A 16508-nucleotide genomic window follows, 5' to 3' on the forward strand; every position below is an offset into this window, starting at 1 on the left:
CCTTTTGCCACATTGTTCAATGTTCACGCCCGTCTATGTAATCAATGCTTCGGACACCCACACGTGCCATGCGTCCCGCAAACCCGTCGGTGAAACAACATTTTTGTAAACGTAATCATTATAATTGCAATCCGTTCGGGAGCGATGATTTGCTGTTGCTTCGTTTGTTATTGTTTTGGTGCTTTTTTAAGCTTCCCAGCAGCAGCAATAATGAAAGGCATCATGCATTTAAAATAGCCCGTGCACGTTTGAGTTCACGAATGTTCAACATACTCGTAGTAGGCGCGCAAAACAAAAAACGGTACACGAAAATGTATCGGAACAGTTTGTAACAGTGTTGTTCGCTACGCTACGATCATATTTCACCAAACGCAAACAGAGATCAAAAGAGCGGCAGAATCGGAAACCCACGCGGTAAAGGCAAAGGCGATGTTGGAAAGCTAATTTCCGCGTGTAAACGTAATTGAAAACGAGTAGTTAGATTGAATTTTGATGGTCATTTGCTCGCAAACACGAAAAACACCTTCCGCAACAGGACTGATTAGACGACATTTTGGTCAATTTAATTAAACTTTCAAATAATTCTAGCACTCCCCCTCCCCGTGTGCTACAGGCCATTTGAACAAAGCGATCAGTTATGTTTGATCCCGACGTATGTCGAATGGTCGATTTGGTTTAATAAATAATTTCACAATTATGTGTGCAGTCGGATAGACATAACAGATTTATTTTGCAATTTTGTTCCAGATGGCTTAACTACGTCAAAGGTGTGATGTTTCATTTCCGCCAGCCAGTGCCGGGCTTCGACGCGGTCATCCATACGAATGTACCCGTGGGCAGTGGCCTTTCTAGCTCGGCTGCCTTAGAGGTGGCCACGTTAACTTTTCTCGAGCAGCTTACCGGGAAAAGGATTTCAAGGTGAGTGTTTTACAATGAAGTTTGAAGGGAGGGAGGGTTTTACGGGTAAGGGATTAACGATCAGCATTTGTTCACAGTGCGGCCGAAGGTGCCAAGATGTGTCAGCGTGCGGAGCACACGTTTGCGAATGTACCCTGTGGAATAATGGATCAGCTGATTGCGCTCGGAGGTCGTGCGGATCATGCACTCTTGATCGATTGTCGGTGAGTATGCACGTTGCGATAAGAATATGTTAAAAATCACCACCTCCGCTTTGTTTTCCTTTTTTATGTTTGGTTTGTACGATGCTTCAAGAATGTTCGGTTTTGCATATCGTTTCCACACGGATAGGTGAATTCTAACGACATACTGCTGGACCATCTGTGTATGGCTTAACTGTAAGGTGTCTCCAAACAGAAACATGTTTTTCTATGATATATTACAAACACCACCACCACCTCTAGTCGTCTAGACACCGTTGTTTTAAGAAGATCAAGGCATGTGTTAGGGAGATCAAGCCGAAAAATGTAAAAATAAGCCAAGATTTCCAATATGTTTACATGTTTACTTTCATGCATGTTTACTTTCTGTGTGCTGCAGGAAGATAACCACGCTTTATCAATCTCACCAGCATTATTTCACTCATCGAAGGATTACTTGATACCGCGCAAAAGACGTACAACAAAAGGACCCTTGTGTCCGGGGGCCGGACTTGATGTCGCTGTCCAGCTTCCAGAGCGTGACATTGGCTTACGGTTGCGCTACGCTCTAGAACCCGCTTCGATTGCCGGCCAATATTGCTGGCCGAGTGAGCAGGGCAAGCTACACGTGTTGCCAAAACCCGGGAACGAGAGCGGTTTGTGATTTTAAAGCATTATCCCAACCGTAACACACGGTCCGGATGCAATGAGGTTCGGCGTGGATGCATCCAGCTGCCCGACGGACGGTGGTGGGGTTTAATCCTTTCGCTATGGCTTACCGGGATTTTGCAAGAACCGGTCCCACTTTGGCACTGTGCGATGGCCAGCACCACTTGACATATAATGCTACACTCACCAAAATAGGCAACTGCTTGACGTGCGGTAAGCTGACAAGGGAGAGCGATGAAACAAATCGGGGGGTGTACGTGTCCTTACAAAACACTCAGGACTGCTGGTGTTCGAAAGCGGACACGGAGGATATTCCTTCTCACATCGGGGGTTGGTAACGCTTCACTCCCCGGATGCATATCTCTTTAATTAAGGTGCACAAATGAATCCCCCGGACAGTCATCCGTCTCTAATCCGTGCTGGTCTAAAAGAGCCTTCACTGTCTTCACCCTTCAGCGCAACTGCAACCTATGGAGGAGGGAGGAGCTTAATTCTGGGCTAATATATTCGTAGATGTGCTTCCAAGCGTTTCCTCTGCTTTCGATATCACCTTCCGGAAATGTTCCCGTTGTCCGGTATGATCCGGTGCTTCAATGTCTCGGAAGGCATCCATTCGTACACAGATTCAACTAACCGGGCAATGCTTCCCGGGAAAGCGATGGGAAACAGCTCGAACGACTTGGTCCGTTGATATAAATTCGATTCGGGAAACGATGAGCCGGGCACTGGAAGCTGGTTAAAATAAAATTCAAGAAAGGGACGTCTGCAGAAGGACTTCCACCCGGCTAATCCTTTCTCTTTCATCGGTTTCGGAGAGTGTCACTGCAACGCGTTGGGAAAGGATATTGATGGCGCTCGGTGCACTGTGGGGGATGCATTTTGCAGAGTGAGATTAAACAGCAAAAACCCCCATTGCATTGTACTTACTGTTCGTTGCAGCGAACGATTAAATTACGGTGCGGTTGTGAAAAAGTTGGATTACCGTTTGTGATCTTAATCAAATGAAACAAAATTTATTGAAATTATATCTTCTGTATGCAAAAGTGGGTTGAATTTTTTTTATAAAAGATCGTAATCTTTTTTCTTAATACGGTCATTCTTAATACGGTCATCCTGTTGATGTCCATTTTATTTCCAGTGCAATAAACTTTTCAAATCAATTCCAACCCGTGGCATTCATTATCCACAAAATGTCACCGTACCGGACATCCTGTACACCTTTGTTTACTTATCCGACCCATGTATAGGCGCACAGGGTAGAAAATCCGACATGCTAAGACACAATTTGTCAAATCGGTCTTATCTTTCTTCCGGTGCAAGGGTCCAAACGCCTTCAATTTCGCTTCGCCCTTGGTAATTCACCGACTTTCCTTGTCCCCAAAAAGCGTCCATGCTGGAAGCAGGGAAATTGGAAAGAGAAAGGAAGGGAGGGTGAAACGGACAGAGGGACGAAAATGGCTTGCTTTTAAACGTAAATGCCATCACTCTGTTCATGGCCGGAGGATATCCTCGCGGGATATTTGGATGTGAGCGTGTGGAGCGTGTGCTGGTTTGCAACCGGCACAAACACCGGACATAAGGGGTAGGTGGCATACACAGGAAGACATTCATTACGCCACGCTTGGTGACCGGTTTTGAAAAGGAGTAGCAGATCGGAAACGGATCGAATGCACCGGAAAACCGTTGCACACTCGGGCGATGCAGTGAGAATAGAAGCAAAGGGGGCTGTAAAAGCCCGTGCGTGTTAACATGGGAAGCGGAAATATGAAACATACCATTTGCTGCTGCTGCAGCATGTGCAACATTTACTTTGTACTGAAACAATCCGTTCTCCAGCTGTGCGAGATGTGCGAGTTGTCGGCTGGTTGGTTGCTACTAATCAGTTGCGTGATACGATTCCACCATGGCATATCATCTGAATTCTGACTCTGCCGGGCAGGAATCCCGATCCGAACAATCCGCGTTTGACATTTGACCGGACTGAAATTACTACATCATCACAGCATAAGTCACAAGCAAATTACTGGGCAGCAGCAGACAGTTCGAGAATGGAAACTATTTTTCCTGCTGAATACCGTGTACAATCAAGCATAGGTAGCAGAAAGCAGGAAGGATGTATTCTATTTCTTGGCGTAACGACCTACTAGTTCATATGTGCCATTTCTGGCTTACTACCATTGTTTTTACCACGTAACCGGATAATAAGTCCTTGCTATGGGGGATTGGTCCGAATGGGATTTTCGGACCGGTCTTGGCGTGTGAATACTGGCGCCACTACCAATACACAACCGGGTCGTCACATATATTGGTGGTATCTGTGTAGTAAATCACATGATTTGTCATGGTTAGTAATAGCTTGGCGTCAACATTTTTAATAAGTTTATAATTAAAGATAAGTTAATAGATAAGATAGATTAGTTTGAAATCCAGATTAAACTCATTTACTTATTTTTATTCTCACTTCACAATTTAATCGTTTGCTAATTAGTTAATTATACTCTCGACTGCAAATAATGCTACATCACTTCTTCATACGCGAAAAATAATCAATTAGTGGATGTGATTCAATAAACCGAAGCGGAAAAAGCAGGGAAATGTGGGAGAATCTAGCATTTATGTAACGTTTTCTTAGCTTAATATCTTCATAGTTGTCCACTAAATGAATGATGCACAAATTTCTAAGAAAGTGCAAATTTAGGAAAATTTATATTATATTAGGAAGTACAATAAAACATACATTTCAAGGAAAACATACATTTCATTGGAAATTTTTATGTGTAATATACCTACAAGTCATCATCAATTTCACTTTAGAAGTTTATCATTTAATTTGTTAAATAATATACAATTAACCACCTATTTACTATCGTTTAGAACAGAGATCGTGGACCAATGCACAGAAAAGTTGCTCAAAATGAACTCTTTGATTCCAGGAAAATTATGACAAAAAGGAACCAAAGAAAAGGGCTAAATGAGAGGCAATTCCATTTAGTGTGTTTTATAATTTGAGGGATGCAACTTTTCTTTGGCTAAAAGTACACATTAGGACGTTGAATTGATCTAAGGTTCCTCCTAAGAATTGTCGATAGCGTGGTAATGATAATCGTGAGTGTGACATTCTCTGGAACAGTATCAAATTTAGAATTTATGGATTGAACTCCTTTGCAAAAGTGCAGCAAAATATGCAGGAGCACCTGGTAGCTGAATTCCTTACTTGCCCATCTTATAACAGGATTTTTTTTATGGAACATTGTGAAGTAACGAATGGACCAAGGCTTTGAAGGTGTACGGATACATAATTCTCTGTTACTAGTTGTGTTTTCCTATGCTGAGTAGACGCAAAAACACAGGTTGGAGATTAACGAGATAAATGCCAAGTTGATTATGACACAACCAGCGGCTAACAAATGCTAACTTACATCGGGGTGAGCAAACCTTCGTATTCATCCTAAATTTCATCTATCTTGGGTCAGAGGTCAGTACCAACAACAGCATAGATGTTGAGTCTACAGTCCGGGAACACTTCTCTGCTCAATAGATTTGTCGCGACGAACGAAGCTGGGTCTATACAGAACTTATACAGTTCCAGTACTCACTTACGCCTTTGAGGTATGGACTTTGTCCAAAAGTGGCGAAACTCTTTTAGCATTCGTAAGGAAGGCGATCAGAAGTATGTTATCACGGGCAAGGTTGTCCGGTGCCGTTTGCATGCCATAAGCAGTCTACGAGTCTTTTCAAACGAATTTGTGAACATTTTCTTTACCAATATTTTAAGACAAGCTTCATCTTCCTTTAGGTACTACATTTTACTTACTACAACTTGAATTAAAATTCGATAAACATGTGCAAGAGTGTATTGCGCAGCATTTGGTATTATATTATAATCAATTTTTAGCATTGTGCATGTAATAAAAAAGGGAAGAATTACACGCTCCAGTTTCGCTCATACGCTTTTGGCAATTAAATTATCAATCTGCTTGAAACTCGTTCTAAAAACAAAAAACGAATGCTACCGGTTTGGCACAGTGAGTTAAATAGACAGCCGGAACAAAACTGCCACTAAGGTGTAAATTAAGGCGCTTTTAAACTTTACCACATCAAACCAACCATACAGGCAACACACCTGCAGCTGTAGAATCGTCCACAAGCTTGACGCGATTAGACGCGGTCTTATCTGACGTGTATGTGCTGATGTGAACACCCTTCGAGGTGCAGCTACACGCCGTTGGTTGTCTGGCAACAGTTATGGGTCTGGGTTGGGCACGGAGCCTGTTCGTTGGGAAAATGTGTTTTTGTCTAAAGGCAGTTGCCCATAACCACAAAACCAAGGTGTTTGGGCAGGAGAGAAAGAAAGTGCGAAAGGTTCATTTAGTGGGGGGGGGGTGGGAAGCTCAACCCGATGTGGTAATAAAATTGTTCCGGCTCGTCTGTACTCTGGGGATGCGTTCTAGGAATTCCTTACCCAGCTCGTACTACACACCACCGCAATGCGTCTGCCTTTGGTTCGTAGAATCATTACAATCGTAAAGATGAAGGAATGGAAATATTTGCACTCTTTGTACGCGTAACCAGCAGTTCATATTTTCCTTCGAGGAATAGCAATCTTCTACAATGAACATTGCCATTCATCGAATATCTGGTAATGGTAATTGTACGAGAACACAAGCACTGCAGCTTGTCGTGGAATTGTTGCAATCTAAATGAAGGAGAAAAGCTTCACCGGGAATCATATCAGGATTGAGAAATGCTGTCGTGTGTATGATACATTAGCAGAAAAACGATTCATTTCCTTTTGCTGTAAAGTTGTAATTTTTCCAACTATCTTTACATGGTTGCAGCACTTCACAGAGTGATGCTCGATGCTTTAGCTCTTTGTGCTATTCTCTAAGGCTGTTCAGCGATACGATCGACTTTTGCTCGAAATCTTTGTAATGTCTTTGAAGTTTATTTTATAATCCTGCCACTGTATGGTTAATTTCCAGCAATCTGGACACCGAACCGATTCCCTTCGATGCTCCCGAGCTAGCGATTCTCATCTGCAACTCTAACGTGAAGCACGAGCTGTCCTCGAGCGAGTACCCAGTAAGACGGAAACAGTGCCAGGAAGCGCTAGAGCTGATGGGGTTATCGAGCTACAGGGATGCAACGCTCGAACATCTGAAGGGTGAGTGGTTTTGACGGCAACTGTACCTAATAGCAAAACCCCGGCTGGCTTTTCTGCAACTATTTAAAAGATTAAAGAATTTTCAACTCGTAATCTCCTACGCCGACCATAATTACTGCATCAGTCGACCGGCACTAAGCTTTTGCACACATGGTTTTAATCACTTGCTACGGGTGTTTTGCATTTCCATTTACATTTCCACGCCCCACACATGTGTCGCGTAGCGCTGGAGAACGCCAACGAAGTGTTGGTGCGTCGGGCCCGGCACGTCATTACGGAAATTCAGCGCACAAAGTCGGCCACCGAAGCACTCAAGGCGAAGAACTTCGTTAAGGTAAGTCCAACTGTTAACTTGACAGCTGTTACTATCGAACGGAGTGCGAACGAGAACCAGTTGCTTGCAATAGTGGTACACTAATTACAGTTCAATGCGTTGAACAGGTTCGCAAGCTCAGCGAACCTTCGGGGTACGGGAACCGATCAGCTAAAATTAACAGCCCAATTGTGACACATTGTGAAACAGAATTGTTACGAGCTGCGATTGAAACCATCAACGATTCGTATGGTGCTTTCGAATCATATGCATTTAATTAGAGAACTATTAGTGACAGATGGCAACTACTTGCAAGTGTTTGCCGCTAGATGGCGGAAAGGTAGAACTAGTAGGTGTTGTACGATTTCTTCGCGATGCTCTAAAGCGGCCGGTAGAATTTAAATTCGTTCCGGTAGAGTAATAATATGGGGAGGCTCGATGTGGTGACGCTGGTGTTAACACGTAACGACCTACTAGATCATGCCTGCCATTTCTGGCTTATTATACATCAGCTTCCCGCTGTTCGCGCTATACGCGATGTTTTGGGAAAATGACAGTTCAAAGATAATCAAAGGAATTTTGCAAACGGCAGTTCTAAAAACAATGAAAAAATAGAACAAATGGAAAATTTACTAGTTATTTTTGTAAAAAATATGATAAACATGCGAATTCCTCTTAGTTCCACGTAATTTTATCGCGAAATTTTCTGTGACCTTTTTTACATGTCATTATTTAAACTCTTCAACATGTAGTATAAATGATTTTTCTAAGGAAATTCGATGTACGCAAAAATTCGATAGACGTTAAAGCGTTCGGTCCAAAACATTAGCGTAAAGCGGGGAGCTGCTGCACTTGGACAGTCAGTCCTGCGGCCGGTGGATTGGTCCGAATGGGAATTTGGGCCGGTTCTGCTGTGTGAAGTCCGGCGTCGCTGTTTATTAAGCTATGATTAAATACAGTCAAACCACCACAAGGAGATTTAATATTCCCCTGCAAGATTCTGCATTTAAATAATAGATATCAATAAAATAGAAACAGTATCATGAGGACTATTCGATAAACATATAATTTTGTGATCCTAGGTGGTGGACAGAATGGAAAAGATTACAAAAGATAACAACTAGACAAAAGATAAAGAGTAAATTGACCACGAAGTCCAAAATATAATTTTACGAATAACCAAAAAAGACCTGTTGGAAAAATAAGAAGACATTTATCTAAAATTCACAAACACACCGTGGTATATGTGAAAAAATACTGCAGTAAAGAAAAAATATATAAAACGGAAAATCATGAGCACAAAAGCAGCAGATTAAAAGAGTGAACAATCGACGTTGAGGCTTTGATTATGAAGAAACTTGGCATCACAGGATGAAAAATGTATTAAACTTCCGGGAAATAATTCAAGGAAAACTTATTCAAAATCAGTGAAAAATGGTTCGTGAAACCCATAAAATAAAAATTATTTCCTTTGAAAACCAATAACACCTTGAGACTACTTCAGGGAGACACGTGAACCGTTCTGGAATTTGCGTAGAAAACATCCGCTGGAAATATCGTGGAAGTCTGCCAGACACTCCGGGAAATAATGTTGCAAACCTTTTATAAAAGAAATATTAAAACTTCTCATGAAACGCCAGAAAAACTCGTAAAACAGCCGGAAAACCTGAGAGAAGGCTTCAACATTCATCGAATAGGCGAATATAAAAAGATTCCGTGTAAAAAAATAAATTTTAGTACAACAAGGTAATAACACCCATGTACTAAAACAATTGAACTTTGTTCATGGAAGGGTTTATAGCTCCTATTCCACATCTGTCGCATCGTTTTCACGTGCTTCTGTTTACCACGCCAGAGCGAGCCAGACAGATGTCACCCTGTGTGATCTCCACAGTAGCGCGAAGGCATGATCATGCCGTGGTCTTCGCTGCACGGTCGCGGAACCTCCCGGCAGACATGCGACCCTGTTGCAAAACTTTGCTATGCATCGCCACTTCGGACGCTCGCGATTCGACCGGGTCGCGGCGCCGTTGGCGAATTGCTTCGTTTTTATTTTCCCCGAATGACATTGTTTCGCGTTTCCCTGTTCGCAGATGGGCCAGCTGATGACGGAATCGCACAAATCGCTAAGCGAAGACTTCGACGTATCCTGCTACGAGCTGGATCTGCTGGTCGAGGCCACGATTGCGACACGCGGCGTGCTCGGGTCGCGCATGACCGGCGGCGGTTTCGGCGGCTGTACCGTCACGCTGGTGGAACGCGCTGCCCTGGCCGACGTGGTGAAGGAGATGGACACGATCTATTCGCGCAAAACGGGCGGCAAGTATCGGGCTCGGTTTTATCTGGCTCAACCCGGCAACGGTGCGCGATCGATCGAGCTGAGCGAATATTTGCGATAAAGTCGCGTCGCGGTGTCCGGGTGTCCGGGTGTCCGGGGGACACGCTTTACAACATCATTCCATGATTTGTGGTTATAGAGATAGAAGTTGAAAAATAAACGTTCGTTACACCATTATTTTGTCGGCGCGCACCAGTTTTCTTTCCATTTATTTATTTTTTACAGCTAAATAAAGAAAAGAAGTTCGTTGATTGGGTTGTTTCCATTTTATTCCTTCTCTTTTTTTTACAAAAACAAGTTGAACATTTTGTCATGCACTTTGCCAGTGTAGCAGTGTGTGTGTGTGTGTATTACTCGCTTCTCTTCTGCCGCTTTTCTACGAGTTTTCCCGTACGTGGGGTACGTGGAGCGTTCGCACCGTTTGACTTGTGTACGTTTGTTTCCGATGCAAGTTCCTTACCTCCCCGTTTCCATCCCGTGCCCGCTTTCCACTCCGTCCCGCTTGTTCACTGCTCTTCCATGTCTGTCTTTTTCCTGCTTTCGTTGGCTTTCCAATTTCCCTACGCTTTTCTTTCATGGCCTTTAACAACTATGCTTGTTTTATAAGTTGACACCTGCGGGTGTTACTCGTTCATCTAACGTGTGTGCTTTCAGTTTCGCATCAGTTTTGATTCTTTGTTCTACTGTTTTCGCATTGCACAGCTAAACAGTTTGTTTGATTTCGTTTAGTCAAGCATTTGTGTCACACCGCTGCGACACACGCCTGTTTTGGCTCGTCTTTGTTTTTTTTTTGTTTAGTTTTTTCTTTATTTGTTTTTTTTACTAGTGCGATTTGTTTCAGTATTACTCATGTCTGTTTTGTGTGTGTTTTACGTTTATTTATCTGGTTGACTTAAAAAATAATTAAATTTTACCTAGTATAACACCATATCACCACCTGTTTGCTTGTTTTGTTCTATGTTTCTTCCTTCCTTCCCACGTCCTTCCAGTTCAAACGCGCTTGTTTCCTTTTGTTTTGTTTCGTGTTTGTGTAGCTGTGAGCGTATCGGTGTGGCTGTGTATTTAATGCGAGTGTTTTTACGTTGCTACAACGATGGGTTTCCCTTGCCACTGAGAGGAAAATGTCACCAAAAAACAAAGGAATCGACTTCGGTTTCTTTTCCTTATTTTTTTGGGCTAATTTTTCCATTGTTCGTCCACCTTTACACGCTTACACTTCTAATGGGCTTTTGAATGGTTTCTATACACAATGCTCAACAGTTGCAGCCGGGGATTGTTAAAAAGAGTTTGATTTCTGTATTTTTGTTCGCTTTCGCTCTTGTTGTTTTTATCTAACGTTCGCCTTCGTGTTTCCTGCTTCTTAGCTTCACCATTTAGGCGTTTCCAACCGTTCTTCCAACAGACGGTTTTGGTTTGTTTGTTTTTTTTTCAAAATAAAAAAAATATGTATAGTTCAATATATATCTATTTTAAGGTATGTATATGTATGTATATGTATATATATATATATATAATATTCCCTAGCTTCATTCATTCTTTTACCTCCCATGGTTAGCTCCTTTCGCGCGACAGTTTGATTTTTCCTTTTTTTTTTGCTCTCCACTTGACTTTCCGTCCGGTTTGTGTGTTGAGTTACGCTTTCCCTTCCTTCCATTTTAAATCGTTCACAATCACCCTCCCACCATTTGTGGATGTTTAGGAAGGATGGGAAACGCACGCACCACTTTCTGTTAACCATTAGTCACGCAAATGCACACAATCACACACAATGTTCCAGAGGTACCAAAGGTGTGGTACGAAAACATTAAATGAGGACGGGTAAGCTTAGAATGGATGATAATAACTACAAAGAAATGGATAAATTAGAAGCATATATAGACAAAAGACAGAAGTAAAACAAACAGAAGACAGAATAAAAACAAAAACAACTTAAAACGACATGCCAACACATGTAAGCAGATACGTAAAGAGTGAAGTAAAATTGATCAAACTGATAAATGTATAACGAAAACAGAAAACAAAGACATACGAAAGACATTGGGCATTTCATTAGATTAGATGAATTTTGAACAACTGCATTAATATAACCTTAAAGAAAAAACACACACTCACACACATACACAAATGCGCGTACCATCCCAATGCTGACTTAAAATGCAAGGAATTGCGAATACATGGGATCGGAGTTTTGATTACATTTTTGCTATAACATTTAAATTGCATAACGTTATTTAAATGTATTGTTTTCCTGTGGGAGACTATCAACGCAAAGAAGCATAATTGACTGACCACATGAAACAGAACGGAGCTATTAAAATGATTCAAAATCAACTCATGATGAGTGGGTGTCGCGATGGAGGTGTGTGTGTGTGTGTGTGCTTGGCCGTGGTTTATCATAGCCTCGGCCCACGACGGCCATCACTCGCGCGGCCACACAGCACTATGGTGGCCACAGGTGTTCGGTTCCGTTTCGCTTTATGTTCGCTTTCCACGTGTGTCCCACCGGAAATCTTTTATGGGAAAGTTTTTCATCAACTTGCACTCAAACGCGCGCGCGCGCACACACACACGCGCAATGCTAAACCACGTTCATCACACTCGAGCAATTTACCAGCAACGGACATTCGCATACAAACAGGCGCCTTGCGCCATATCGTGTCAGACTCGTCACTTGATGATGATGGGTGGTATGGATGGGGAGGACATGGGTGACGCGTGACCGCGAGAGGAAACGCGGCAAGGGAGGTGTAAAATTATGTTCATTCGGCTTCTAAATTCTTCTGTGCCCGTGTCCGCGCCTAGGTCCGTGCGGTAGTCGCATACCGGAACGTCCTTTTCCCTCGTGCGGCGCTGGTCGGCGCCAGTGCTGCGGTTGACCTCCGGCTGTCAAAACGTCCCCCACGTTGTAGCTGCTGCGCGTCCTCGTCTTCCTCCTCCTCCTCGTCGACCGATCGGCCGGCCGTTTCGGTACTGCCGTACGCATCGTCATCATACTCTTCTTCGTCGTCGTCCTCCTCGTCCTCTTCGTCGCCATTATTTACAATTGGTTCCAGTAAATCATCGCCATCGGCCGGTATCGATATCCTCGTGGTTCGGCTACCGCCCGACGGTGGTTTCTTGCCTAATTTATTATACTTAATTCCAGTGTACATCGTTTGGCTACGCTTCTGCTTGCGACCGGACCATTTGATCGATGGGATGCGTTGCGGGTTTTGCGGTGGCCGGGCGGCATTTGTTTGATTTGTTTTCGTTTGTTTCATCGATTAACGGGGGAAAGAGAGATGAAAAGAAAGAAGAAGAAAAAAAACAGAACGTATAAAGGAAACATTAATATTGTTTTGTAATTGGAGCAAAAATGGCCGTTTGATTAGTAATTGCAATACACTTTAAATTCGAGAGCTCGATTTGTGACGGTTTGAGTAGCCAAATAGATGTAACAAATCATTCAGATGACGAGAATTGATACGTATCAATCAGCTTAAATTTTGGGTTGTTCTGTTTTTAGATAAATGTTTGACGGGATTTGTGAATAATTTATAAAAGATTTCCTTGTTTTACCGTTTTGAACAAGGCAACATTGCGCAAAACTGGGAGCTTGACTATTTTGTATTTTATACTCCTATCCTGCGTATATCTTTTCGCCAAGAAACCATCTGCTCGAATTTTCTCCTTTTAAAATAGTTAAGCTGCTTTTCTTAACCTACTGGGCGGCTCCATTCGCGTCTAGTAACATGCAATAATGGTTGAAAAAGTATGCAAAGGCGTATAGTTGGAAGTTACATCAATCATTCAATTATTGTTATTGGGCTCAGCTGATCATATCATAAGTGAGAAAGCTTAAGCTTTTAGCCGGCATTTGTCCAATAATCCAGTTACTGGGCCATATCATTCTGTACAGATTCGTAAAGGACATAGCATTATGACACAAAGGATCATTTTTGCAGAAGTAAAGCAGAAAAAAATCGATCAAAGTTGAGAAATTTAATTTTAAATTCATTTCAATTCATTCATTTGAAACAATATAAAGATCTGATTATTACAATAATCATTTTTCAGATGTTTTCGTTTAAAAAAATTTGTTTACGTTTTTAGCATACCGTATATTCGGCCTAACGTGGTTCAGGTCAGCTAGAAAATTGGTATGGAAAAATGGACCGAAGCTTTCATTAGGAAAACAATATAGTCCTTTTTCCTACGCTTAACTTCAATTACACTGTCGATCACTATTATAATGGAAGAAGAAATCAACCGGGCACTTTAAACGACTACATATTCAAAGACTCAAGAGAAATTGGCATTAATCCGCTGTTTCAAACGCAGGGGATATGCCTCTGATTATGAAATCTAATGAAATCGCAGGGGATATCCTTAAACGATAGTTTTCGTAAAACAAGTTTTTCAAAGCTGTTCCCTATGTCAACAAATAAATCGCTACCACGACGAACTCAAAGATTCTTTTCACACTGGACGAACTAGACTCCTCGTGCGATCGACTAACATTGCTCAAACCCTAAATCATTTGTAATTGCACGATGAACTCATATTTCGGTTCACGATAGTTCGGCGATATTCACCTCGTCAATTTCAGGTGGATTGATTATATCCTTAGACTAAATGACCCATTTAAAAGCTTTTTTAAAGGGTGGAATACAATCAGAAGCTCGAATTAACATTATTTTTGTGATCTGACGACTTATACTGGGAAAACCGGTACTAGAATGCTGGTCAAGGGCATCCTTTGGGAACCACTCCATCATGCTGAGACGATCAAAGTGTCACTTATTGCGCATTTACCTCCCGCACTAATTCCCGTACTATTTATTACATAACAGCTATCTTTGGAGCACCATACACAGCCACCTGCTCCGCGCACGCTTAGATCTGCTACGGGCGCTAATTCGTGAGTGCCGGTTTTCGAAGCACAAGATTAGCACCATTTTTCTTATGGCCATAATAGAGCTGAATTGACTATTCTGCTACGTGTTAAAAAAGGCAAAGTAAACCAGAAACGCGCAGAGTTATATCAATTGCATACTTTTCGGCGCACAGATACACCTATCTGTGCTAAACTGCACATTTCGTAAAATTCAGATAGCATTAGTCTCGGTTAAAACGCTAAAAATTAACTTTAAATCCTTCATCTTTGATCATTTGAGTATGTGTGAAAAGGATTGTAAAATGTATCCATTAGTTGCAACACCAGCAGGATGTGCTATAAATAAAGCACCAATTACATCGCTGGAAGAACCGAACCTTGCCGAAGGGTTGTTGAAGTTTCAATACGATGAGCTCCGTCTCGCCAAACACTTGTCAACGTGGTACGATTAACTTGCACTGTAGCAAAGAAGCAAGACATTACTCCCCCGAGGGTTTCAAATACAAAGGGGCAGAATCAAGAACGTGGTGGACGTCGTGGGCCTGTACAACATTACGAAGCGAAGGGTAAACATTACGAGACGAACGGTGTCCAAAAGCAGCCGGCAGGCATATCGGTCGGGTAAACCACCGTCACCGGAAGTGACGATGTTGGCTTAGCGCGACAAATTGATTTGCGGCTTGGTGGCCGCGAGCGTCAAAGGTGCGTTCGTGAAATCTTGTGGGAAATCCTGAGAAACTTTCTACTTCTTCTTGAGCGCGGTTTGAGCGAGTACATTTCAATGGGATGGGAACCCTATTTTACGTGGTGTGGTTTTTCCCATTTCCTTGGTCCTGCCGGTTTGTATCGTAAATCAAAGCCGAAAATTGCGGCCGCCCCTAGTACCGTGCAAACCTTTATACCTCGTTGACGTGAGCTTCGTTTTCAAGAGCGTCAATCGCTTCGCATCCATCCGTTATGTGACGATGGTTAACTTGAGCAGTGAAAATCCTTTAACATCGTTTGCTCGCCACCGACAAAAGGCGGGACCCCCGGGGGCGTTCCGGATTCAGATTTAATCATATTTCCGATTAAACAACTTCTCCTGCAGTAGAGCATTGGGTGGATAATTGGAATTCCCTTTCCATGACCGGCAAACAGAGGATTCGATCTTGGCTGTGCTGTGATTTAACCTTCTTCAAAGCAGCTATTTTGGAAGCTATCCGATCGATGGACCGTTTGATGATGATTTATCGACACCAGCGCTCGATATTACTGCGGAGACATCAAGGGTTAACAGGGTTCGTGCTCCGTTCGTGGAGATACAACGAAAATTGCGACGAGCGTTCAATCAACAATATTCTTCAATCATGATTGCATCTCAATAACTGCCAGCCGTGTGTGTATGTGTGTTACAGAATATCATTTTGATGTAGTCAGTATTTGAGAGTTGAGTTAATCGAACTTGCATGCAGTACCGATAACTTCATGGAGTAAGGTAGACAGCAATTAAAGATTAAATTTATAATGAATCTAGTTAAAGGATTTTGCTGTGAAACGTTTCGCTGGACCACTGTTCAAATAAAATTAATGTGGATCTAAGCTCCAACAAATTTGGAATAGGTAAGTGTAGAATAAGAAAAGAGTGTTAGATTTACTGTTCTAATCACATCGCTTTATCAACATTCCTCTACATGCTCTACGCCTTCACTGAAGACTTATGAGCTAAGGGAAAAGGAAACCCTTCATCCAATAGACACACTCACCTGTAAAACAGTAAATATCACTACAAACAGGGTAACAATTAGCAGGCAGCCGGACACGGCGACCACCATCAGCGTCGACGTGGACGTGCTTGTTAGGAACTGCTGCCAGGCCCGGCGGGACTGGCCGGTTTCTGCGCCCTCGCCGGGAATATTTGCCGCACCACTGTTGCTCTCCTCGCCGAACTGCAGCAACTGTTGCTCGGCACCGATGCGTCGTTTGCCGGCGGGCGATGCGTTGATACAGCCACCTGAAGCGAGGGAGGATTGAACAGTCGTACAAAACGACGCTCGTCCAATGGATGGTCT

The 16508-nt window shown here is 42.6% G+C and overlaps 2 protein-coding genes across 2 annotated transcripts in view; one reads left to right on the forward strand and one right to left on the reverse strand.

Moving 5' to 3' along the window:
• Nucleotides 1-9642, forward strand: part of LOC128718023 (galactokinase-like) — a 55306-nt gene extending 45664 nt beyond the window's left edge. Inside the window, exons 4-8 of the mRNA XM_053811698.1 lie at nucleotides 748-918; nucleotides 996-1121; nucleotides 6749-6930; nucleotides 7155-7264; nucleotides 9337-9642. Of these exons, the coding sequence (XP_053667673.1) occupies nucleotides 748-918; nucleotides 996-1121; nucleotides 6749-6930; nucleotides 7155-7264; nucleotides 9337-9642 (895 nt within the window). The remainder of the gene's footprint in view (nucleotides 1-747; nucleotides 919-995; nucleotides 1122-6748; nucleotides 6931-7154; nucleotides 7265-9336) is intronic.
• A 2737-nt stretch (nucleotides 9643-12379) lies between these two features.
• Nucleotides 12380-16508, reverse strand: part of LOC128706823 (furin-like protease 2) — a 94101-nt gene continuing 89972 nt past the window's right edge. The window contains exons 14-15 of the mRNA XM_053801764.1: nucleotides 16203-16450; nucleotides 12380-12748 (exon numbers count right to left, since the gene is read on the reverse strand). Of these exons, the coding sequence (XP_053657739.1) occupies nucleotides 12380-12748; nucleotides 16203-16450 (617 nt within the window). The remainder of the gene's footprint in view (nucleotides 12749-16202; nucleotides 16451-16508) is intronic.

This window comes from Anopheles marshallii, chromosome 2 (genome assembly GCF_943734725.1).
Source record: "Anopheles marshallii chromosome 2, idAnoMarsDA_429_01, whole genome shotgun sequence".
In the NCBI taxonomy this organism is placed as follows: domain Eukaryota; kingdom Metazoa; phylum Arthropoda; class Insecta; order Diptera; family Culicidae; genus Anopheles; species Anopheles marshallii.